The sequence below is a fragment of the Manacus vitellinus genome, unplaced genomic scaffold (assembly GCF_001715985.3).
Source record: "Manacus vitellinus isolate BGI_N305 unplaced genomic scaffold, ASM171598v3 scaffold_78_pilon, whole genome shotgun sequence".
Classification (NCBI taxonomy): domain Eukaryota; kingdom Metazoa; phylum Chordata; class Aves; order Passeriformes; family Pipridae; genus Manacus; species Manacus vitellinus.
Genome location: NW_021940807.1, coordinates 2,218,093 through 2,244,193, shown reverse-complemented (window position 1 = coordinate 2,244,193; position 26,101 = coordinate 2,218,093). Strand labels below are relative to the sequence as shown.

At 43.2% G+C, this 26,101-nt stretch overlaps 1 protein-coding gene across 1 annotated transcript in view; it reads right to left on the bottom strand.

Annotated features, from left to right (window-relative positions):
- The window catches only part of OBSCN (obscurin, cytoskeletal calmodulin and titin-interacting RhoGEF), a gene marked incomplete at its 3' end in the record, with an annotated part of 185,620 nt that overhangs the window by 36,941 nt on the left and 122,578 nt on the right, over positions 1–26,101 (bottom strand). The window contains exons 69-94 of the mRNA XM_029964680.1: positions 24,775–25,047; positions 22,058–22,330; positions 19,644–21,002; positions 18,772–19,050; positions 18,226–18,304; positions 17,742–17,860; positions 16,740–16,937; positions 16,289–16,321; positions 16,102–16,200; positions 15,432–15,650; positions 14,189–14,255; positions 12,782–12,810; positions 12,349–12,474; positions 11,499–11,638; positions 10,555–10,755; positions 10,112–10,194; positions 9,188–9,361; positions 7,744–7,903; positions 6,910–7,026; positions 5,526–5,690; positions 4,207–4,365; positions 3,155–3,332; positions 1,711–1,824; positions 1,106–1,273; positions 689–791; positions 4–133 (exon numbers count right to left, since the gene is read on the bottom strand). Of these exons, the coding sequence (XP_029820540.1) occupies positions 4–133; positions 689–791; positions 1,106–1,273; positions 1,711–1,824; positions 3,155–3,332; positions 4,207–4,365; positions 5,526–5,690; positions 6,910–7,026; positions 7,744–7,903; positions 9,188–9,361; positions 10,112–10,194; positions 10,555–10,755; positions 11,499–11,638; positions 12,349–12,474; positions 12,782–12,810; positions 14,189–14,255; positions 15,432–15,650; positions 16,102–16,200; positions 16,289–16,321; positions 16,740–16,937; positions 17,742–17,860; positions 18,226–18,304; positions 18,772–19,050; positions 19,644–21,002; positions 22,058–22,330; positions 24,775–25,047 (5,045 nt within the window). The remainder of the gene's footprint in view (positions 1–3; positions 134–688; positions 792–1,105; positions 1,274–1,710; positions 1,825–3,154; positions 3,333–4,206; positions 4,366–5,525; positions 5,691–6,909; positions 7,027–7,743; positions 7,904–9,187; positions 9,362–10,111; positions 10,195–10,554; positions 10,756–11,498; positions 11,639–12,348; positions 12,475–12,781; positions 12,811–14,188; positions 14,256–15,431; positions 15,651–16,101; positions 16,201–16,288; positions 16,322–16,739; positions 16,938–17,741; positions 17,861–18,225; positions 18,305–18,771; positions 19,051–19,643; positions 21,003–22,057; positions 22,331–24,774; positions 25,048–26,101) is intronic.

Genomic DNA, 26,101 nt, shown 5'->3' with positions numbered 1-26,101 from the left:
CACCTCACATTCATAGTGTCCCATGTCTTCATTGGAAGGGTTCTTGACCACCAGGACCACGATGCCACTCCGTGGTTCACTGAAAGCCTGGTATTTACTTGTGTCCTTTATCAGCACCCCATCTTTGTACCATCTGCGTGTGGAAAACACGGGGTATAAGCCAGGAAAAATACAACCAGTGTCAAGAGATGCCCATCTCACTGTTCCAGGTATCAACCATCTCAATAGTTAATTTTAAACATGTGTGAGCCACTCACCTGCAACCAGCTTGGAAGGTTGGTTGCAGGTGAGTGGGTCACATGTGGATACTAAACTACACAAGATTCTTCTCAAGCAATCTCATCAGCCAGTGCAGGAAAAGGGCTTTAAATGCTGCAAAGATTTGCTGAGCTTTTTGTCTGAATACTGGTTGGTGATAGAATCAGTTCAGGTGTAAGGCAGGGAGGATAAAGGAATGATAAAATGTTAGATCTGACACAGCCAGGGATCATCTGTAGGTGTTTTTTTTCAGATCCTAGCTACAATAAATGGCTGAGAATCTCAGGAATGTTGGGATTGGGAAGACCAAGGATTGGGATGGGTTAAAGGTGGAAGACACAGAGAAGAAAGGGTCATAACCTCGAAAGACTTTTCTGGCTATGCCAAGTGGGAAACCAGGATTTGTTCCAGCGTGACTTGTAGGACTGACCTGATTTGAGGCCTTGGTGCTCCTTCCACAGTACAGGTGAACTGGGCATCTTCACCCTCCACAAAATAAGCATTTCTGACCTTGTTCACAAACCTTGGTGGCACTGCAAAGCAAAGGTAAATCAAATAATAGCTGGAAATAGGACCAGGAAGGAAGGATGTGTCCCTGACCAGGTAATTCTCACGGTGTCTGCACACAGGACACTAAAGACTATATTTTTTGCCCTAAGAACAGTTGACTGCACTTGTACATAAAATAACTATTTTAAAACATTATCCAGTAGGTGTTATACAGACCCTCATCACAGAAACACAGACAATCCCTGCCCTGGTCCTTCTGGCCACACTATTGCTGACACAAGTTTAAAGTATCACATAGCAGACTCCTTTAAAATAATGCACCTGTGCAGGACTTTACCTTGAACAAGGATCTTTCCCAAGGTACTGGCGTTTCCAGCAGGACTGGAAGCAAAGCACATGTACTGTCCTGTGTCAACACCTGTCAGGTTGTCCAAGATCAACGTGCAGGAACCGTCAGGATCTTCTATTATAATGTGATGAGGATCCACCTCCACTGGCTTTCCATCTGAAAGGCAAAAGCAAGTGATTTTTTTGCAATATCTTAGTATGTTTTCTTCTTTGGATTTATCCAACTTTTCCACTTGAGAGGACTACTGAGAGCTGTATTTGCTTTATTGCAGCTGATGTTGGTAGCCGGGGAAAGAGCTCCTCATCTTTTTGTCCAGCTCCCCACAGAATATCCTCCGGGCAGAGCACTGTTGAGGGACCTCATACGTCACCAATCCTCACTGAACAGTGACATTTTTCCAGAGTATGTGCAGTGCAGCCACAGCTCTGGTTTGCCAGCCAAAGGAACACCTCCAAAGTGACCATAAACACGTTCATTAGGCTTGGGTATCTCGAGGGGATCAGCTCTTTGGTTACCCACCAACCAACCAACCATCAAACAATACAGACAGAGGACGAACTTGGAGGAGGCATTTCATGGCTTCCTGCCCGTACCTTTGTACCAGCTGATGGATGGTTTGGGAGCTCCCACCACTTTGCAGGCCAGCTTGACTGTCTCTCCCAGCTCAGCCGTGCAATCTGCCAGTTCTTCCTCGAAGTCTGGAGGTACTGAAACATCAGGACAAGTCGTGTTAGTCCGGAGGAGGGCGGCCCTGCCCAAGAGTGGCTGCTGCTATGTGAGGTAAGAATAGATCTGCAAATCTGTGAGGTTCAGAATGGAAAGCTGAAAGGAAATTTTAGCAGCTCAAGATTTTCCGGGTGAAGTGCTGTCCTTGCTTATCTGAGGCTAAATTCAGTCCATCAAATGTCTGCTGTTGGCCATAAAGTTAGGCCATATTAAAAAAAGAAAAGGGATTTGTTGCTGACCATGATTTTTAACGAGCACATCCTTTGTTCAGACAGCACACAGATGTCACCATTACCATAATTCCTCAAATAAAATGTACCCTGGATATCCAAACTAGTATTCTGTTGGTCTCCATACAATAAAATCCATGCTTTCTAGAATCAGAGAATCCTAGAGTGGTTTGGGTTGGAAGGGATCTTAAAGATGATCTAGTTTCAACCTGCTACCATGAGCAGGGACCTTCCACTAGACCAGGTTGCTCTAAGCCCTATCCAATCTGGTCTTGAACACTTCCAGGCAGCCACAGCTTCTCTGGGCAACTTGTTCCTTTGTTAAGGGATTTTTATTTTAACACATTATTACCAACCATATGAAACAATGCAAAATTATTCTGATAGTCTTCCTCATTAAAACACCTCACTAAAGGCACAAAAATTAAATGCCCAGGCTTGTTTTCAGAATATATAGATTAAATACAATCCTCTTCTAGCATTTTAAGATGCCAAATATCCTTACACTGTAGTGGACACAATTTGTAGCTTATGCCTGGAAAATAAAGATTTAATATCCCTGCTCATAATTGTTGTGGATAGAAAATTAGTGGAATCTCTAAAGACACTGAGGATGATGCAGCCTGAATGACTAGAGAAAATTCCAAAGCAAACCCAAGAGCACAGATAACAGCAGTGTAAGCCAGAAGTCAAACAGAGGGTCTGATACCCAAAAAAGTCACAGAGGGATTTACGTTGGTGAGTGCAGGACTCTGGATCAGAGTCCAACCCTGACTGTCTCCACCTTTTCTTATGGAATAGGTGTTTCAACCCTCTGATCTCCTTTGTGGCCACCTCTGGACTTGCTGCAGCAGCTCCACATCCTCCTGATGCTGGGGGTCCCAGGGGTGGATACAACACTGGAGGTGGAGTCTCACAAGAGCAGAGCAGAGGGGCAGAACCACCTCCCTCAATTCTGCCCGCGCGGAGTTTGGATCACCACAAACCCTCTCCCCTTGTCTGCTCCTTTCCCTCCTGAACCAAGGAAACCATCCAAAAAACAAAAAAATAGGGGGATTGGGCTATCTTGGGCCACGCTTACTCCAGATGGGCTCGCTGATCCGCTGCTGTATTCCACAGATCTCCTTCACCCAGGAGTTCTTGATGTTCACGGTCCGTGCCTGGAGCAGGTACTTGCGGACCAGGTCCTCCCGCTCGTGCCAGATCTCAAAGGCCCGGTCGTCCCCTTCCACCAGGTCGTTCACATCTATGTTGTTCAGCTGTGTGGCAGAAGGACAAGGAACTCAGCACACATCCCAAGTTCTCAGGAATTCCCAGCAGCAAAAGGAACTCTCAACGGCTTCCAAAGGTATTTTTTGGATTGCGTGAGCAACGTGACGTGGCTTTGGTGAACAGCAATCAGAGGTACTTTGAGAGCTACTTTCCTCAGTATACTTGACTCTCTGGTTCCCAAACTGACATTTTACCGGGAATAATAATTCCATTTCAGCAAAATAATGTAATATCTGCTCATGAATATCAATTAAGACAGAGATCAGGACTTTCAGGATGTCCCGACTGAGCTTGGTCAAGAACTCCATGGGTTTTTTTGGTTGGTGTTTTTGACTGGAGTTGAGCATCTCTTGCCTCGTGAAAACTCTTTCCTCGATTTCTTTTAGTCTTAACCTTCAATGTCTGAGGATGAGTTGGTCACATTCTCTGAATTTTTTTCATTTCTAAGCAGGAATTTTTGTCTGGAAAGGGTGTAACCAGCAGAGAGAACCCCATGGAATGCAGCATGTGACCATAACATTTCTTCCAATTCACTCCCAATATTAGAGACTGCCAAAACCAAAGATTTACAAATGCTAGTAAATACTATAAACATCAAAATTCACCTCAATATAATATATTTATGGTGTTAACTCAATGAGGTAACAGGGATGAATTAATTCTTGTAATTTCATTGCTGCATCCAGGTTCTGATTATTTCTGACATATTTCTGTCAATTCTGACAATGACATTTTTGTATAAATGTGGATTCTACTTGTGCTTCAAAGAGGTTTTGAAACAAAGGAATAGTTCAAAAGGATTAGAGAAATGTCCAAGCTGGATACAAATGTGAAGTGACAGAGAGGATAAAGTGATCAGACCTTCATGATGTTCTTGAAGATGTAACTGTAGGTGTCTGTCTTTGTGTCTCGCTTTGGTTTGCAGATCACAAGGTAATTTTTGAAGAGGAAAACGTGTCTTTTGTGTCCTTTCCATGCCATTCTAGCTCCTGGAGCTCCTTCCCACACAATGAAGTGGCCCTGATAGGAAAAAGAAGGAAGAGCACGTCGTGATGCATCTGGAATAATTAATAAATAATAGTAATATTATAATATAATAATAGTAATATAATAAAAATAGGTAATAAAAAATGATGATTCACCATAATTTTTCAATGAACAAATAAATGTTTCCTGTTACATCATCACCTGGTTTGTCTCTGGTTTAATTACAGCACAGCAGATGGTTTTTAATCCTAAAGGTGACCCATCAGACTGACAGAACCACCGGGGGCACACGCAGGGGTTGTCATCACATTGTGCTTTCAAAGGTGTGGTTTGTTGCCAGAAAAATACAGAGCACTTGTCAGGTAGGAGCACTCTTGGAAATACTAATGGAAAATTGCATTTTATGTGTTACACAGACAATTTATCTGATGATTTGGTTGCTTTTACCAGAGCAGGACATTAATTTCACATACCTTCAGACACAGCTCAGTTAGTGACAGGGGTTGCCCCTTGGCACCACTAGGAAAAAGTAAACACTCTTGAGGGTGTGACTGGACTCTTTTTTTTGAATGTCTAAATGTGGACAGATGAATCCCCATCGCTGTAATTCAGCCTTACAATTCCACTCAGGAATACACCGTGATTCCCATGGGAAACATTGGATACAAACAGACATGATAAATGACTTGCCCAGCATGGCAAGTAAGTCTATAAAGAAACAGGAATTTGAGTATGAGTGTTGAAAGTCCCAGGCTGGTGTCCTAATAGTTGCCATATTTTCTCTGTGATCCTAAATCCCACACCTGGTTCACGGGAGAGACCTGGAGGAGAATCAGGTCTTTAGATGACAAAAATGTCAGGAGTTGGCCCATGTAGCTTGGGAATAATAAGAGAGGAGGAGGAAGAAAAATGCCTTAAAATCATGTGGGACCCCAGAACAAATCTCTTCCTGTTTGATGAGTGGATCAGAAAGACAAATAACTCCATTATGTGTGAGCTGCTCCATCAGTGCCTCTGCTCTGCTGCTCCAAACCTTAGTCCAGCCAGGGCTGCTCTGAAGCAGCAAGAAATGGGAGAAGCAAAAACTCTCTTTCAGGCACGGTGCCTAAAGGGGCTTCTTGTAGGAATTAAGGCTACTCAGGGACCCAGTGGAGGCACAGGTGGCACCAACAGCACTGAGAAATCCCAGTTACCTGCCGGATGGGTTCACCAAGGCTCTCCAGGGTCCCTGGATAATTCTCAATCAGCGAGACATGGAGGTTGTTCTCTGCCCTCCGGGTCAGTGCAGACACCACAGCATAAGCCTGTTCCAGCAAGGTGCAGTTTTGGCTGTTTCTTGCTTTGTTTCGGATTAATTCCTGTAGATGAATGAAGGGCAATCAGAGAAAAAAACCACATTTTTTTCAGAGCCAAAGAGTTTCTCAATATCTCTTCCAATTCTTTCACCTGAGTAGCTTTTATCCCATGTTTTTCACCATATGCTGCTTAGATAATAAAGTATTTTCTTTCCTACAGCCTTAATGACTAGCCAGTTTGGCTTTTCCTTGCATCCATTAATATTAAACAAAGTTGAAACAAATACCAGAAAGCGATTGAAACCCCAAAAATTCCAAAGCAAAATGTATCCATTGCATTTCTCTTCTGCTTACCCTCACAACTCCACAGAACAAGCAATTGAAGCAACAGAGCTGAACTGAGAGTCAACATGAGATTAATAAAAAGAGAGGTTGGGAGAAATATGAAATGCCAGTTTTCCTGCTCTTCTCAAATTTGTTCCTGTTCCTCTCTTTCAGCAATGAAGGCAGGGAAAGTGCTTTCACTCCTCCAAGAGACCCTTAAAAATTTTGGTGTCCAAGAAGGTGTTCAAAAATAGAAAGCTCTCCAGACTGTTCCAATTGCTCATTTATATAACACTAGAACACAGAAATATTTTGGCATGACTGTCTTCTTCCTGGACACCCTAATGCTATTTCTCATGAAAATGCTGTTTAAAATGCTGCTCTGAAATGTTTGCTCGTGGCCTGGGCTAGAACCTGAGACAGCAGGACAGATGAAAGCTTGAAAGGTTAAATATTTCAGGGTGGTAGAACGGGGCAAGGCTTTTCAGAAAATAAAAAACTCCATCCTGCTACAATGTCAACATAAAACACAAGTTAAAAAAGTGGTAAGCCAATATCTTACACTTTGGAAAATGCTTATTTTTATAACGTAAGTGTTGCTTAGTTTGAAGTAAATTGATACTTGTCATGGATATATATATACAAATATTCATATATATATATATATAAACCCACATATTTTTACACATATGTATTCACCTATTTAAAGATCATTCATACAAAGCTCACAGAACTTTAAGGGGTTGGAGATTGTGAACCTCTACCTGGATTTACATTTACAGAACTATTTAGAAAAAATCACCCCTGGTGGTGGTTACTCTCTTATTTAGACAATCAGCTCTCAGTTGTAGTTGCACCAGGAGGAAGCCAAGAAATAGGAAATAAAAATAAAATCTTTTTCTCCACAAGCTGCACAGAGCAGAGCATAAACCTGTCAGATAGAACAAAACCCCCTTACCTTAATTATTGTCTGATACTGCTGGATCCTGTTTATGGGTTTTTCCAGGTAGTACTGCAGTGGTGGGATAAGTGGCTGTGAAGGATCTTCATTAGTTTCAAATTCATCTGTGTATCTCTGGAAAAAATACATAGAGAAATGAGGAAAGGTTGTCAAAAAGGACAAGATAAATAATGACTCCTTGGAAAATGCTCATGGGAATGTGGGGTGAGTGTGAACATGAGCATTTGTTTTCTGGTGAGCATCAGGCTGGAGTAACTGCTGAGTAGGTAGTAAAAAAAGTACCTACTACTTTTACCCTAAAAGTAAGAGGCTGGGAGAGGGTAAAAGTGCAGGATCTGGGTTTGGGTATTGGATGGGCAGAGGAGCCATCTTTGCTACTCAAGGGATCCACAACCACCCATGTGCTCGTGGATCTGGAGCTCTGTGTGTGTGTTTTCACCAGTGAACCTCAATCCTGAGCAGCTGGAGCAGAGAAGGAGGATTTGTCTATTATATATTTATTATCTGTACTTATGATTTCTGTGAGTTCACTTGGCCTTATAATGTGGTGGCCCTTAAAACCCCCCTTACAGTCACATCAGCAGAGCCACATTCATTTCTGTATGATCTTTATAAGATTAATAAATGCATAAGCATACAAAAGTATGTTCCTGTATTGATTATACCTACAAAGAAGAGCAAGACAGTGAACTAAAAACTGTCATATTTAGCAAACATTACAAAAGATATTAACAATCCTTTCAAGGATCACATTTGTGATGAATAACTACATTTCTCCATGCAGTGGGCTATAGGATGCACTTCCCACAGATACTCTGCTTACTGCCTTACCTTGTAGAAGTCCTGGACAGCTTTGCTGACAACAACAGACTCAGCCTGTACCCTTCCCACCAGGTACTGGATGTACCTGTTAAACTCTGCCTCGTGCTTGATAAAGCACATGGCCACGTCATCATCAGTGTCACAGCCCTGCAGGCTCCGCAGGAAGACACTGTGGAGGCAAAGGAAAGAGGACAGCTGAGGAGAAGGTGCTGGATGGAATGAGGCTGGAACACAGCCCCAGCAGCCAGGCTTTTGAATCAGGTCAGAGGAAATGACTGGGGGGCATGAGGGATGCTGCCACATCAGCATCAAACATCTCAGTGCCCCCTCACCCAGCAGGATGCTGAACCTCTCAGCTTGGATGGAGGTGTGGGAAGTTTTTACAAGGGCATGGAGTGACAGGACAAGGGGGAATCGTTTTAAACTGACAGCAGGCAGGGTTAGATTGGATATTAGGAAGAAGTTCTTCCCTGTGAGGATGGGATGGAATGGATTTCCCAGAGAAGCTGTGGCTGCCCCATCCCTGGAATTGTTCAAGGCTACATTGGACAGGGTTTGGAGCAACCTGGGCTAGTGGAAGGTGTCCCTGCCCATGGCAGGGGGTTGGAACTGGATGAGCTTTAAGGTCCCTTCCAACCCAAACCATTCCATGATTCTATGAAATGCCCTGCAAGGAAGGTAGGGGGAACTTTTAAGGTCTTAGCTCAAGCTGGGAAGTTAAACCCTGAGTAAGAGGATCTTTGAGCCACCCACAGGAGTGAAAATAGAGATCCTCACTCTGTTTCATGAGGGGTGTTGTGGCAGGTTCACATGTACAAAGCTGAAGGGGGAAGAGAAGGCAAATCTATTTTCTTGGCCCAGATCTGCAGTAAATCCTTGGAGAAGGCAGAATCACTGTGCCATGTGGGCAGCCTGTCATAGCTGGATGTGTTTGGATTGCATGGATGTTCAGTTTTAGATGAATGAATGTCTCTGTGAAGACACCACTGAAGTCCCTGTTAGACTCTGTTGCCTTTTTTATAGCAATTCACTATTTTTCAGTTAAATTCACTTAAAAGGGCAAGAAATAAGCCTTGAAGTACTGAAGGGTATTATGGAAGTCCCAACCCTGTGCTCTGATGGAAAGCATGGCATCATTTATCATCCTGAAAGGACCATCCATTCCCTTGTACCTCAGTATCGCCAGTGCTTCACATTAATACTATTATTATTATAATATATAAAAATTATAATATTTATGTAATAATATATCAGTATAATAATATAATAAAATATTAATAATAATGATTGTTGTGATTATAATAACTATTATTATTATTATTATTATTATTATTATTGTTGTTGTTGTTGTTGTTGTTGTTGTTGTTGTTGTTATTATCATTATCGTGTGGCTCTGACACCTTGTATGTGAACCACTCCTCGGTCTCAAATGAAGGCATGTGGGAATGCCCACCTGGAATGGAAGTGACCAATGTCACCAATATTCCTGAAGATGGTGGATTTCTGACTGGCTACAGCTCCTGGGATGTTGGGACAGGTCTCTGTGTACTTGAGGTGATGAGTCAGGAGGAACTGCAGGTCTTGAATGTAATCCTCCTCTGAGATCAGCAGCTCCTGGATGAGAACACTGAGGGGAAGACGAAGAGGCAAAAAGAAATCACAGAAAAATCATCACAATTGCCCTTGAGATGCATCCTCAGACAGGGGGCACCCCAAAGTGCAGAGGTGCTGCAGTTCAGGATTTCATGAAATCAGAGATATTCCAGGATTATGTCTTGTAAAACCCTCCTTTAAAGTTATCCAACGTGAAAAAAAGGTTCTGGGGACAACTTAGAGCCCCTTCCAGGGCCTAAAGGGGCTCCAGGAGAGCTGGAGAGGGACTTGGGACAAGGGATGGAGGGACAGAACACAGGGAATGGCTTCCCACTGCCAGAGGGCAGGGTCAGGTGGGGTATTGGGTAGGAACTCTTGGCTGTGAGGGTGAGGAGCCCTGGCACAGGTTGCCCAGAGAAGCTGTGGCTGCCTCATCCCTGGAAGTGTCCAAGGCCAGGCTGAAGCAACCTGGGCTAGTGGAAGGTGTCCCTGCCCATGGCAGGGAGTTGGAACTGGATGATCTTGAAGGTCCCTTCCAAACCACACTGTTCTGGGATTGCCTGGAATTTTCCTAGGCTGAAATCAATGGCAAAACCCAATCAAATATCTGAAAATACAAATCTGATCTAATCCAGGGTTTGCTTGACCCCGGGAAAGGGAAGGGGGCAGGACTGAGCAGAACAAAACCAGTGACTCTGACAGGAGGGACCCAGAGATCAACACTCCTGTTAGTTCAAAAGGCAGGAAAACTCAAAGGTGCAAATACCAAAAGACACGAGCTCACCTCAGCTTCCTTTTATACTCATCTTCAGAAACAAACTCTCCAGGAAACTCGGGGATTTCTGTTGTCCCCCACTCTGGTGACAGCTGCAGTACAAGAAAAAGGAAACGTTTTTCTTTTAAGCGACTTTATCACTTTATTTCTTTATTTCTTTGCAGTGCTTTTATCAGTGCACACTGAGGAATATCCCTCACGTGCTCACAGCCCCTTTCAAGAATTCCTAAACCAGTGTGAAATTTCTATTTTGCTGGAGGGTGATTTGGCCTTTCCAACCCAGGCACCTCTGCACACACCAGAGTTATTGTTTAATCAAAACATGAAAAAGCCTGACCACGTTACAGACCCCTTCAACAACCTCATCCATCTCTCCTTGCAAAAGGGATGGCTCCAAACTGCAACAGGAGTAAGGAACTTTGAATGAAAAATAACCAAGGACGATCAGTCACCTTTAATTTCTTGTCCAGATAAGCTGGAGACACCCAACCCTGCCGAGAGGGACTCGATTTCGTGGGTTTAGTCCTGACCAGCCACTTGAGAGGATGAGCTGAATCAAGGACTTCCACGTATTGTCCTTCCTTCAGGGTGATGGTTTCCCTGTCAGGTGCAGCAGGGACATAGTCAGCAGTGACCATGTAGACATCAAAGATCTGCAGGGATGAAACAACAGTTATTTTCTGCTCTGGAAATGGAGTAGAGCAACAGCATCAGGGTCAAAGTGCTTATCTCCATTTAATGTTTCGTTCTCCAGCCTTTGTGTGGCAAAGAAAACCACTGTTTGCTTTTTTTAAGTGGAAGACTAAATCTCTTAGAGGCTTTCAGGTATTTTCAGAACTGTCTATTTGAGGTGGTTCATATTTATGCCACGAAACAGAGTTTTTCTCCAAAGGCAAAAAAAACCCCACCCCAAAAAAACCCCAAAACCAGTGGTCCTGAAAATTTCAAAATAAGTTACCGTTTCAAAAGTTTTAATTAATTATTTTATTTTTTTTTTTTAGGAAGCATTTTTGACATGATCACCTCAAAAATTCTAATTTCTAATTTTCATAGTATTCTCCTTTTTGTCACAAAGAACTCTGCAACAAAATTCTCCCGGCCAGCTCTCTCCAAGACCCACAGAAAATCAAGCCCTGACTTTCTAAAGCTCAGCCATGAAATCAAGCAGTGCCAAATGATGGATGAGCTTTGACCACGTTGACTTAACAACTTGTTGTTCAAGCTGCTCATCAGAATTTGATTCTCTGTATCACAGACCCAATATTTAACTATTAAACACACCTTCTAAAGTGAATTACAGCCCTAAAAGGGGGTGGACATCCTTAAACTGTAGAAAACTGGTTATTCTGAGTAAAGTTTTCCCCTGGTGTCAAACTTGTCCACAAAGACATTGTACCTCTCCTCTGGAATCCCCATCTTCAGACTCAGAGGAGGACTCCTGAGCTATGGATGAAGGTCTGGACCGTCCATGGCGAGGAGATGCAGAGGGAGTTTTTGAATCATCATCACTTTCTGCACCTGGCACTCGAAGCTTGGCTAAAAAGAAAAGCAAAGTGTGATATATAAGGATAAATCTATAATAGTGTTCCATTTCTTTAAAGCAAACATTCCCTAGGAAGAGCATTTGTAGTAGTATTTAGTGTTATTTCCTATGGATATTTAGGGTTAAATAAAAATTTGGGATGTTTTAACACAAGATGTTGAATGCCTACTGCATGTATTGCCACTGCACTGCAAGAATATTTCTTGGAGAAATAATGCCTCTATTTTTGTTTCAAGTCAAAATTTTTCCACCAGATAAGCAGGACAAACACAAACAAGGATTTTCATGTAATTCAACAAACTGTTGCTGAGAGTGCAAACTCATTGCACAGAGTTTTCAGCCTTAACTCGATTTTAAAATCCCATTGTGAGCTAAAACTTGAAGGTGTGTGAAGTCTTGAAAGCAGGATTGTTTTCCAGCTCAGGAGGGTTGAATATCTGAGGAAACTGAAATACCTAGGATGGGAAAAATACACTGCTATTTTTAGAACTTAATAAAATAGCTTTTTCTCCCCTAGTTCCAAACTGTAAACTAAGACACAGTTTGGATGGACTCCCACTAAAATTTCTTAATTCTGAGCTTATGTGGGATGCTTGGCTCAAAACCTGCTGTTATAAATCTCACTTTTAATTAAATAGCACCTAAAAAAAGTGACTTCATTTTTTTTCTACACAAATTAAACTGTGTTTGGCAGGTTCCTTACCCTGAGTTATTTTTGCAGACACCATTTCCGAGATCCGTGAGGTGAGTTTCTGGAAGAACTCTTCTGAGCCAACATCAGCTAATGAAATAGGGCTTTTGGGAACACCTTCCCTTCCTTCAAGGTCTCCTGGAAAAGAGAGGTTCTGCTATTAAGATGGGAATTGGGAAGTAATCTTTTCTTGAGTAATAAAAGCTGCCGTGGAAGGAAGGTCTGATTTTCTTCCCTTCCCCTGTTTTTAAAATTGTGCTTGCTCACAGTCCCCCCAATTAATTCAGTCTTGAACAGAGAGCAGTCTGAGAACTGAAAAGTTCCAAAATTTCAGACAGTTTGAAGAAAATGGGAGAAAAGTGGGTGGCAATCATTAAATACATGGACAACCTCAGCTGTAGATACGAAAGGCAGGAGTAGGGAGAGAGAAAATATCTTCTCTTACCTTCTCTTGCTTCAGAGGGATGAATAGCTCTGAAAAATAAAGTAAAGCAGAATTAAAAGTTAAAATAAAAGGGGTAGTAAGGAGAGCTAAACGAGGAACACATTCCCCCTTCTCCCACCTTGGATATAAAGGGAATATCTAAGTTAGGGCTCTGGTTTGGGCTGCAGGTGCTGAGAGTTGACACACACCAGGCTCACTGTGAGAAATGAGAATTTTGGCACCTGGCTCATATGGACACACACACAAAAAAAAGGGTGTTTTAGACTTGGAGCCAAAACCCATCTGAGAATTCTCCTTATTCCTGATTTTCATTCCAGCCTAGAGCTTGAGAAGACCAGGAGTGGGTTGCAAAACAGAGTAGGCTCCATCTCCCTGGTGCTGCTGGGACTTTCTCCCCAGCTGACACTGCAATAAAACTTCTGCAGTCAGAGACATTATGTCAGGTGGGATCTGTGGTGTCAGTCAGTTTTCAGTAAAGTAATTCTCAACAATTTCCAGTGATTTCATCAGGAAACCAAAGGCTGGATGACATGATCTGCTCCCATCACATCAGGATGCCCGTGTGTTGGGAAACAAGGTGACTTAGTGGTTCTGCCACGGTTTTGAGGTCCAAAAAGTCCTTTCTTACACTCTCAGCTTTTACCAGCACCAAACTAATTCATGTCAGCAGGGAGAGGGCAGATTTTTTCACAGATGTGAAGAACTACCAGCATTTGCTTGGGTCCCTTGAAGAGAACTTGTGGCATTTCCCAAGAGTAAAGCTCTGTAAAAATTAATATCCTGATGTCAACATTTCTGCTATGCCTCAGCTTTTTGGAGAGAGGATATAAATTTCCATTGCAAAAGCTGATCATCCCTAATTCTCTGTTATCACATGGGAAGCAAGAGGAAGCTCATCCCACTTGATAAATGATAAATCACACATCACTGGGAAAGGCTGCAGTGGAATAGGTAAAGACACACTGCAGCTTTCTTCCATTCCTTCACATTTCAGAGGAAAACTGGCCAAGGTTTTTTAGGCCAGACACGTTCCAGAAGCTAATTTATGTTCAGGTGATACCACTTTCCAGACTGTATCTGCCTAATGTCCAAACCAAGAACAGTGAATTGAGGAGGTTAATCTTCAGATGCATTTATGAACAAGAAATTTGTGCAGCAGACCCTTTTCACCTACTTTTTCTATGTATTTCAGTATTGGCAAGTAACAACCAGACCATGACCCTGTGAATTTTCTTTGCATTGTGCTCAGGAGATGAAAAAAGTCACAAGAGTTTTACATGAGCTACCCAAACTCATTCATTCTTTTGATCCCTCTTCCCCATCCTCCCTGACCATCAAGAATAAATGTCTGACCTCGATTTCAGAGTATTTACAGCACTTTTCATCCCTGGGTGGCCAAGCACTTACCCCAGTGTGGTCATGATGGCTTCGGACACCATCACCCGCTCCTGGGTCAGAACTTCAGCCTCTTTCACTGCAAGATTAGGGGTTTGTCATTAGAGGACAGAAGGCAGAGAATACTTATCCCCACTCCTCTGTTGCTGACAGTTTCCTCCTCTCCCTGGTCATGTTCATAGGGTTGCCCCATTTCTCTACACTGCCCAAGCTCTGCTCCTGTGGCTCTTGGTACAGCAAAAATGTGGGATGCAAGGAAGGATAACAGAAAAATGGGGTCCTCTACAGTGCTGCCCTTACTCTCAGCCTATATTTGCTTTTCCTCCATTTTACTGAAGGAATAATGTCAAAAGAGGCCCTGGAAAGCTCTGTAAAAGGGAAGTCAAGTAATTTTAGCTGCCTTAAGGCAATTTTACATTGCAAAATAACAGAGTGAAGCACTCAAACTAATTTTTTAAATGATGGTTTTTATGTTACATTGTCTTTCTTTCTTTCTGTCTTTCTTTCTGTCTTTCTCTCTTTCTTTCTCTCTCTCTCTTTTTTTCTTTCTTTCACTCTTTCTTTCTCTCTCTCTTTCTTTCCGTCTTTCTCTTTTTCTTTCTCTCTCTCTTTCTTTCCCTCTTTCTTTCTCTCTTTCTTTCTTTCTCTTTCTTTCTTTCTGTCTCTCTTTCTCTCTCTCCCTTTCTTTCTTTCTCTTTCTTTCTTTCTGTCTCTCTTTCTCTCTCTCCCTTTCTTTCTCTTTCTGTCTCTCTTTCTCTCTCTCTCTCTCTCTCTCTTTCTGTCTCTCTCTTTCTTTCTTTCTGTCTCTCTTTCTCTCTCTTTCTTTCTCTCTCTTTCTGTCTCTCTTTCTCTCTCTCTCTCTCTCTCTCTTTCTCTCTCTCTTTCTGTCTCTCTCTTTCTTTCTGTCTCTCTTTCTCTCTCTTTCTTTCTCTCTCTTTCTGTCTCTCTTTCTCTTTCTTTCTCTCTTTCTTTCTCTCTAATTTGTGCTTAATTTGTTTGCTTCTTAGACTCGTCCCCTGTTTACACAGAAAAGGTGCTGCTGTTAATACAAAATAGAGTCAAAAATCCAAAATATTATAGAAGCAAAGAACAAAATCATTTACAAGAGCAGAGAAGTCATGGCTAATCTTGAGAAAGTGCTTTTTTGTGTGCATGATTTGATAATTTCCTCATCAGTCACATTTGTTTTTTTTCTCTTGGGCACTGCATAAAAGGGAAATACAGAGAATGTGCTTGTGCTGCAACAAAGATTTACCATCTGCAACCTCCAGGTTGGCCGTGCAGATGGACTGGCCAGCCTTGTTGGTGGCAATGCACGTGTAAGCTCCACTGTACTTCTTCTTCACATCCAGCAGGATCAGGCTGTGGTGCATGTTGGAACTGGCAAGTTTATACCCAGGGGTGTCTGGTTTGATCCACAGGATGTCTTTCCGGGACTCCTCTTTCATCCAAGTAATACTTGGAGGTGGATGTCCTAAAGGAAGAGTGAAGCAACGAGCTTTAATCCTCCTAATTGTGTTCCTTCCTCACAAATATGAGCCATGCTGTGAATAAATGTTGTTTTGATCCATTTCCTGACACTTTTCCAGCAATAACAGGCATAATATGTAATAAAGGATCATAAATCATTTTACAGCACCCTCAGAAAAGACATTTAGTCTTTCTGTAAAACCAAAACTGTTAATAAATCTTCATAAGACTAATAAATGTTGTTATCCCAGTTGTCACATACAAGAAGATGGAGGCGAAGATGAATAAGATGATTTTGTGCAAAGTCTCTTTGTAAGAGATGTAAACAGGGAGTGGAATTCCAGACTTGAGATACAGGAGATGAGGTTACAATGACTTGGGGCAGAGAGAGTCCAGAATGTGTCATGAAGTTACACGATTTTTTTTGCAGGGAGACAAGGTATCAACCCACTTACCTTCCACTTTCACAGATAATGTGATGCTTGCACCTTTTTTCACCTTTTTATTAGTAAATCTTTCAAGGAACCTCGGTGGTATCAGCTGCTCATGGGAATCTGAAAACAACATTATTGATGAAACACGGTGAGTTTAGACTGAAAGATTCCTGGGGGTTCTGTTATGTCCCTCTGTGGCTTCTCTCACCTGTTTTGGATGGCTCCTCTTTCTCATAAGGATCTGTAATGAAAGGAGAAAAAAACAAAATGAAAAATATAAATAACTTTCAACCCATGAATTGCAGAAAAAATACTCCAAAGGCGACTCCAGGAGATTATTCCTTGCTGGAGATATTACACAAAAATATTGGTATGATTCATAAGAGGCCTTCAGTTTAATAAAATAAGCTTTGAAAGTTAATGAGGTTGAGCAGGAATAAAATGCATGTTTGTAAGAGCCTGGAGAAGTGACATGTCTCATCTTCCTAATCAGTAAATTTATCGGTGAACTAAAATCAAAGCACATCATCTTTTATCTACAGACTTCCCCACCTCGCCTGAGCTACCTTGGTAGGCTTTCTCAAGAAAAATAACTTTATCAAATGGAAAAAGACACTGGAATAGAGAAAAGTAAGTGCCCAAAACAGTGCAATGCCCACCTTTGACCACCAGCCTGGCTGAGGAATAGGCAGAGCCAGCAGAGTTGATGACGAAGACCAGGTACTGCCCAGCATCTGCCTTGGTGACATCCTGAATTTCCAGGGAGTGGAATTCCTGCCTGTCAGTCTTCAGGATGCGATCAGAGGCCTTCAGGGGCTGCCCATTCTTGAACCAGTAGAGACGAGGCTGTGGGTACCCTGTGGCATGGAGAACAGAATTCCTTGGCAACATCCCTTTGGGAGCATCTCCAAACAGGCAGGAGGTGATGCGCCCCCAGCTCTGCCCTGGGCTGCTGTTTCAAGGGTTCACTCAACTAGGAATGGCTAAAAATTCATTAAATTCTATTTATCTGTTGAAGTTCTTTCCTGTCTCCTCAGTTTCTGGCACTCCCCATATTGGCTGCAAGTGCAAATGCCTTGAAGGTCGGAAAAACGACACCTGGGTCTGATTTGAAACATACACCAAAGGAGAAAAGTTGAAGCCAAATCAGTTCTTATAATTTTTATAGACAGCAATATGAGAAAACAGGAAAATCCCCACCTATCCCTGCCACAGTCAACACCAGGAGGATGTTTTTGCAGTTTTTAGGTTGTGGCAGCAACCTAGAATAAGGCAAGTCCACAACTGTTTAATTTATTTAAGAGGACAAAGGACACCCTTGCTTTATTATTATTATTATTATTATTATTATTATTATTATTATTATTATTATTATTATTATTATTATTATTATTATTGCTCCTGTGCTCAGAGAAAGACAGAACTCAGTTTTCAGAAACATCTGCCTGTCATTATGCTTGGAGACACTTTATCTGCTGCAAAAGTCAATATTCATCAATGTTCATCAGCATGAACATGTTCTCCAGGCTGGTTTGTGCACTCATGGTGCAAGATGCACAAACTAGGGCCACAGGTGAGGAAGAGCACCTTGGAAAACCTTGTCCAGCTCTTCAACCTGACATCAAACCTGGAAAACTGACAGTACTGTGGGACCCACTCACCTTTGACCTTCAGGTGAAATTTAGCCAGTGATGCTCCAGGTGCCACATGAATGTCATGAAGCTCATCAAAGATCTGGGGCAGTTGCTCCTCCTCAGTGGTGGATTCCTCCTGCTCTCGGCTAAGAAACAATGAGAATCAGAAAGAGGGAAGTCAGCAAGGCAGGTAAGAGTTAGGAATCAGAATGGCCTATTTTAGGTTAATTCAGACTGTGGGTTTTGTCATCATGACAGAAGATTCAGCACCATCTGAGACTAAAGTAAGGGGGTGACACCAGGAAGAAATATCCAGGCTTGCCAGAGGGCAGCCAGAACAAATATGCATGTGATAAATGTCCAGCTGCTGCAGTTTTTGCATCTCAGCTGGTCTGGCTGCTCCTTTGTGACACTAAACTGGTCTTGCTAGACAGGGTAAAACCAGGCTTGACATAAATACACGCATTGATCTCATCAAGTCAGAAATTGGAGCGAGAGTTTGATATTTTACCTTGAAATATATTCTTTGGCACTGTAGTAAGAGGATGTCTCTGTTGCATCTGCTGCTGTCTCATAGTCAGTGCTGGTCACTGTTAAATGGAAAAAGTTGTGTTTTCTATAATCTGAGCTTTAAACTATTTTTCTTTTTTTTTTATTTATTATAATTCTTGCTCTAATAAGTAAGTAGGGGAATTTAAAAGAAAAATAAGTTGCTTTGCTAATTCGAGTGATTGGTACGTAGATTTCCCACTAAGATTTCCCTGCAGCAGGATCCCACATGACCCTGGATTATGGGAAACACCTCTGCTTACCCGAAAAGCTTTGCTCTGAGCCTTGCCTTGGAGTTGGCAAACCCCACCTGAACTCAAGAGGCAAAACCCAGCTGGGCCTAAGAAACTTTATAGTTTTACAAGTGAAATATTTTGTGGGCAACACATACTTCTTTTTTTCTGACGTAAATTGTGCTTTTCTTGGGGGAAAAAAAAAATAATAAAATTATCCACCTCCCCAAAGGACCCTTTCCCTTGTTTTTTCCCACGGCGATTTTGAGACTCACGGTCCACCCGAAGCTCGGCCTTGGTTGAAGCCACTCCCATGTTGTTCTCAGCCAGGCAACGGTAAACGCCCATGTCAGTGGGGACCACGGCAGTGATGATGAGCTGGTGACACCCCTCCTGGTCCTCATTGATCATGTAGTGGTCGTTCTCCTCGATAGCTTTCCCATCCTTGAACCAGCGGACCGTGGGCAGCGGTTTGCCGATGACGATGCAGTCGAAGCTCACCGGGTACCCATCCTGGACCTCCTGGTTCTGGAGCTCAGTCATGAACATGGGAGCTAAAGTGGGCGTGGTCGGAGAGGAGAAAGGGAAAAACTTGTGTTAAAAGATGTTATTTGAGGTGCCCAATGCCTGAAGACTTCTGGTTTCTGGGTTTTTATTTTCAGAGTGACGTCTGTGAAAACAGTCAAGAAGGAACTCCCTGACAAACACCATGAAGATCCTCCATAAGCACAGTTGCCAACTGTGCATTTCCTCTCTTCCTCTCCTTGCCAAAATGTCTTGTCTCCCTCAAGACCTTCCTAAAAACTGTTTTGTTCATTTAAGTATAATAATCACAGCATTTATGGCTATATTATTGTAAGAGGAGACATTTATATCATGAGAAGCAGCTTCATAGATAAGTTGATATTTTACAAACTCCTCCTTCAGCACTAATGTCCCTTCTCTCTCTCTAAATAAAAAATAAAAAATTCATTTTTTTTCCCAAAAGTGCAAAGTTTCCAGAAAAATATCTGCACCAAATGAAGGGAAAAAAAAATAAAACAGTGGTTTTTTTCAGTTGTTTGAGAGTGAAAAGATAATATTTTGACCTACTCCAGCTGTCTTTTCCATGAACAAAAAAGGAACCCTCAAGGTTTGCTTCCCCTACCTGTGTCAGAAGTCAGCAAAGGCGGCGGAGGTCTCGCTATGGGTGGTGCAAACTTCCCAAAGGTGGGTGGTGAGGCCTTCCCAATGCGCAGTTCAACCTTTTTAGGGCCTTGCTCCAAAATATCGATCTCCACGGGGATCCCCAGGGCCCCAAACATCTCCCTGAACCGGGTGGCGGCCGTTTTGGCCTCGGACAAGACTTCGAACTTGATGTAGATGTACTGGTCGTCCTCCCGGTACGTCTGGTGGTCCACCACGTCGATGTCCCCCTCGTCCGCGCTGACAAAGAGCTCCTCCTCCACGTCGGAGATCTCTGTGGAGATCTTGGCCCTGAAGAGCCTGTGGAGTCTCCTCCCTGCCTTACGGAAAGCGTCGTCCAGCTCGCTGCCGGACGAGCTCTCCGTCTCACTGTCCGTGCTCTGCTTCGCCGGCTTCTTAGGAAGCACCTGAGCCTCCTGAGCGCCAACCACCACCTTGGCACTGTGGGAAACCTTGCCGAATTTGTTGGACGCCTCGCAGGTGTATTTCCCCGCGTCCTTCCTGTCCAGGCCGGCGATGATCAGCGAGCAGGTCCCGTCGCTGTAGTTGTCTATGTGGTAGTAGCGGCCATCCGAAAGCTCCTGCCCGTCTTTCAGCCACCGGACCTTCATGTCAGATTTGCTGTGGGCCACACACTCCAGGTGCAGAGTGCTTCCAGGCTCGCCAGAGAAGTCTTTGAAGGTCTCGGCAAACACCGGGCACTCTTGCTGCTTGATCTCCTTCCTGACTTTGTAGCCTTTGAAAGCGGCTTGGATCTTCACAGCAGCCTTGTTCATGGAAGGGTCATCTAAGTCTGGCAGCTCTGGTTCAGCTGGTTTGGCAGCTGTGGTGGTCACAGCAGTCTCCACACTGGATTTCTCCCACTGCTTCCATAATTTGTCTGTGGAGGTGGACTGAACCTTGCTGGTAACACTGATACTCGTCTTCCCAGCTTTCTTTTTCAGGTAGTTCACCAGTGAGGGTGTCCCAGCTCTGGACTCATCATCTGAGCTTGTGAAAGAGAAATCGGCTTCTCCCGTCCTGGCCAGCTCGTCACACGTGGAATACTCCTCTGAGTAGTAGTGGGACATCTCTGCTTCCTCCTTCCTCAGCTTCTGCAGCCTCTCGAGGTCCTCTTCAGGCACCTCGCTGATGGAATCCAAGGTGGGCTCCCGGCTCATCCGGCGCTTCTTGGCCAGGGCTTCCCACAGGAGGTGAAGATCTCCCTCCTGAGCAGCCTCAGGGGGCAGGCTGGGCTGGACCTGGCCATCCACCAGCTCCCCTGGCTGGCTTGCAGGGGGTGCTTCCCTGGCAATCTCCTTTAGCATCGTCGCCGTGGGCACTGCGGAGAATCAAATTGATGAGACGTTGAAAGACAAAGACTGTGACTGAGCTTTGAGAAACATGGAAATGTTACCCTAAAGCCTGAGCACAAAAGTATTGGTGGTGTCTAACAAAGCATTCTGTTGGGGACAAAATGTGGATTTACAGAATCACACAGAACTGGGAAGGTTGGAAGGGATCACTGGAGGTCACCCAGTCCAACCTCCCTGCTCAAGTAGGGAGCACATTGCTCAGGACAGTGCCCAGATGGCTTTTGAAAATCTCCAGAGGAGACTCCACAACCTCTCTGGGAGGTGAATATGGCTGGACATGGCCCTGGGAAACTTGTTCCTTGAGCAGGGGGTTGGACCACACTGTCTTCAGAAGTCCTTTCCAAATTCAACTACCCTGTGATTCTATTCACTTAAAACACAGCCAAAAAGCAAGGTTTTTTTGGTTATTATTCCTTGCATTTTTAAACCAAATAAATAAATTTTTGCTCCTTTTTAATGTTGCAGTTGATGAACACCTAATTAAGATTGACAGTACAGGCTGGAAAGCTCCTCAGGCTCATCCTCTCTTACATTTAGACAGAGCTTCACTGATGGATTTTAATAGACCTCCAGCGGCTATGCTGGGAGCTGAGACTCCCACCTCCCATGGACACACCTCACCTGCCTGTTTGGATGTGTCTGAGCCTGAAGGTTGTGCCTCAGTCTCTGGGACACGTTCACTTGCCTCTCCACAGTGCCTAGTGCCTTTAGAGATGCTCCAGGTTGTCTGGGACACCCACGGAATACCCTAAAGCATCTCAAAAAGCACCACAACCCCATGTAGAGACAATGGTGTCACATTTTAAATTTCTGACTGAGGAAACTCTCAGATGAGCAACTCAAAACTATTTGGGACACAGAAACATACCGGGGAATACCAGAAAAAAAGGAAAATAACAATTTTTTGTGGATTGTTATCAGGGCTTGTGAAAGAAAGCAAATTCCAGTCCAAGCAGTGGAGATGGTCCTGGCTGTCCGTAAACAGAACTGATTTAACACCACAGGAATGCACACTCTGTACCTTCAAGGCTCAGGCTGGCAACAGATTTGACTTCAGGGGAAGCCATGCAGGTGTAGGTGTCCTGGTCTTCAGGTCTGAACCCATGAATAATGAGTGTCTGCTTTTTCCCGTCAGAGAGGATCTCGTATCTCCCTCCAGCTTTTATTTGTTCCTTTCCTTTGAACCACGTCACTTTTTCCTCAGTTTTGCTGGATAATGTGCACTCCAAGTGAGCCAGCCCCCCTTCTGTGACTGATCCTCCCACCAAAGGCTGGGTGACTGTAACTGGAGGCTCTGCAAGGACAAAAATAAAGTGAATTAATGCAAAGAACAAATCATAATCTGGCTCCAGGCACTCCAGATCACTCTACATCACTCCAAGCATCCCATCCATCATTTACAGATTCATCAGCTGTTGTAGACAACCAAAGGAAAGTAATAAAAAGACTGGCAGCATCCAAAGTTTGTAATTCCTAAGACAATATCAAAACAACTTTCCAAGCTTTTCCAGTGATTAACCTGTCTCCATTTAAATATATACATGCAGAAGTCTTTGCATTTTTCACATTCCTGTGTTTATTTGCTGGTCTTCATTTACCCATCCCCAGTATTCAAGCAGTTCTACAGATTTTTGGGAGATCCTAAATGTTTAGAAGTGAGGCAGTTCCGAAAGTGAGGCGAGAAAGAAACAGTAAAAAGAATAAAAAAGAAATTATTCAAAGCAGCATTCATCCCAGCCTCGAAAGTATATAAAAATATATATTTAGATTAGCTTAGGAGGAGTAAAAATTACCAAAAAGCATAAAGAATTTAAAAATAAAAATGCTTTACTTAGGAAAGAGACCTGCCAGTGGAAGGGTGTTTGTACGACAGTGATACTCAAAGTTGTGGCAAGTGCATTAAACACGAAGAGTTTGACTGGGATGTAAAGCACTGTTAAATTCCCCAAATCAGCACATTCCTGAGCATGATCTGCCCCTCTGCACATTTCACCAGGGAGAGGGAAGCCCTGCCCAAAATGCCTTGGGTTTCTCACAGACAAAGTCAGCATGTGCAGAGTCATCAGCGTCCGGCACTGGCAGCAATTATGTGACAAAACCATCATCGTGTGTCTGAGCCTTAAGTAAAAGAGGATTTTTAGGTTACTATTCTCAGTCTGAGGAATTTTTTTGGCATTCAGCTTTCACAGAAAGAGTTGCAAGAAAAGAAAGACTGAGGGAGCAGCTCCCCATCCCACTGTAGCTTCCCAAGTTCCACCATCAGACAGCAAAGGCACTGCGTCCCCAGCATTTCTTCGAGGAGATTATTGAAAAATATACACAAATAATGCAACAAAAGAGAAAGATGGGTGAAGAAGACAACACTGCCCACCCCCCTGCAGGGTCTTGGTCACCCCAAATTCGTTCCAACACGTTCCTTTTGCCTCATTCTATCCTAACTCCACCAGAAATGAAACCCGTGGTGATGGATGCAGCACAGGATGTGCAGTTTGGAGGAAACAAGAGCACCAACAACACACCAGGTTTTGTTCAAGGCAGCCCACAACAACTTTTTCCCAAGCTCTTCCTCCTCTCATGTTGGCAGCCAAGTACTGAAAGATGTCAAACCTGCTGGTTTGCCCCACCCAGTTCAAAATAAAGATAACCCTACACTCTCCGTATCATTGAGGAATTTTGCTGTAAACTTCAGGTATATTTGGGCCTTGATGATGTTTATTTTAGGTCTGGCCTTAATGGAAATCAAGTTATTGATGGACTAAAGAGGCAACTAAAGTGTAACTCCAGTATTTTAATAGCAAATCACTCAGTTTCTGTGCAACTGTGATACGTGTTACGGCATCAGGCAATAACAAATAAATATGTAATTGGAAGGATCTAGTGCCCTACCAGATGGATTACTGATGATCATAGAATGGTTTGGGCTGGAAGGGACCTTGAAGATCACCCAGTTCCAACCCCCATACTCAGTACACTGGAAATTAAATTATAATTAAATTATACTTTGGCTTGGAAGACAGAAATAATTGTTTTAGTTTTCAAGTTCAAGACATTTACCATTTAAATTACCTGCCACAATGTACCAGGCAAATGTGGTCAACAGCCAGTTCTTTAACTCTGGACACAATAAAAATTACATAAAAAAGCTTTTTTTTCCTCTATTGTCAGCTAAATTTCATACAGAAAAATCTGTCAACAGGAAGAGTTCATGAGGATTGTATAGTGCCCAAAATAAGATAAAGAAAATTTCAATCTGTCAGAAAACAAGGTGTGTGTTTCATGGATGTCCCACACATGGAGGTTTTAATATGGAACTCATTACTCTGGAAAAATGGTTGCCCTGCTCTTGAGTTGATTAACAGATTACAAAGACTTCTTTGCTATCCTGGATAATTTTTCCACATGAACTCCAGTTCAGATCCCTCCTACACCCACAGTTGCTGAGGGTGATGTTGCACTCTGAGAAAATTGATTTTCGTTGGAGCTTACATTACATTTTACAAAAGATTGCAGCTAAAGAAAGTCGGTGAACATCTCTACCATCACCAGCCTGATGAGGTAGACTATTTCTGGTCAAAGAACAGGTTGCCCAGCAGCATCTTCTCAGACTAAGAACACCATTTTGGGACGTGCGAGGCAAAGGGAAAAGAACTGGAGCAAAGATCAGAAATTTCAATGCAGTAGCTCAATACCAGATTTTGAGATTCCAGGTGCCACCGGGTTGGAACAACAGACACTTACCTATCACAGAAAGCTTGGCTGATGAAATTGCTTCCCTGGAAGCAAAGGTCACCTCTCCAGAATGGTGCAGCTGGGCTTTTTTCAGAATAAGTTTGTATTTGTTTCCATCTGCTTGTACCTCCCAGTCCTCACCCAACTGGATCTCTACGTCATTGCTATACCAGGCCACTTCATTAATGGGCACAGCTTCACTCAGAACACAGCTAAATGTGGCTTTCTCCCCCACAGAGACTTCCACATCCTTGAGAGGCTGCAAGAACTGCAGGCGCCATCCTGTAGATTAAAATCGGGAATCAAGGTCCCTGTTACAGAAACAATCAAGAGATGCTGGGAATATTTATGTTGAAGCTCTGGGCAGTCAGGCCTTGGAGACCAAGGAGGTCCTTAAAAGGGAAGTTATGGTTATCACCAGAACAGAAGGTATAAAATCACAGAATGGTTTAAGTTGGGAGGGACTTTAAAGATCGTCTCATTTCAACCCCCCTGCCATGGGCAAGGACATCTCCCACTAGACCAAGTTCAAAGCCTCATCCAACTCAAAACTGGAGACTGATGGCTGTTTCTGTACTCTGAAAGGGGTCCTGATCCCCACAGGAGTCTCCAGTAATAGCATAAAGTACAAGGACACAGAGATAATATCATTGTTGATACAACTTTCATCTCTAGAGCCCTGGAGAACAAATAAATACAACCCAACTCATCAGAATAATGACAGCTGTGAGACAGTCATTTGCTGCTCACTCAGTGCCAGGTGTGGTTGCTTTTAACCATGTCATATCTTACAGAACAAGAAAATATGAAAACTGTGAAATATCATCCATTAAAGGAAGAGAGAATTGGGTTTGTTCAGCCTGGCAGAGAGAAGGTTTCGGGATGACACTTAACTGAGGCCTTCCAGTACTTGAAAGGAGCTACAAGAAAAATGGAGAGAGACTTTTTATAAGAGCCTGTAGTGATAGAACAAAGAGGAAAGGGTTTCAACTGAAAGAGAGTAGATTTGGATTGGATATTAGTAAGAAATTCTTCCCTGTGAGGGTGGGGAGGCCCTGGTACAGGTTGCCCAGAGAAGTTGTGGCTACTCCATCCCTGGAAGTGTCCAAGGTCAGGTTGGAGCAACGTGGGATAGTGGAAGGTGTCCCTGCCCATGGCAAGGGGGTTAAAACTAGGTGATCTTTAAGGTCCCTTCCAACCCAAACCATTCTTTGATTTTATGGTTCTGTGATTCTTTGGTTTAGTGCTTGCTTGGCAGCGTTGGGTTAACGGTTGGACTCAACGATCCAAGAGATCCTTTCCAACCTTAACGATTCTATGATTTATTGTGCAGGAA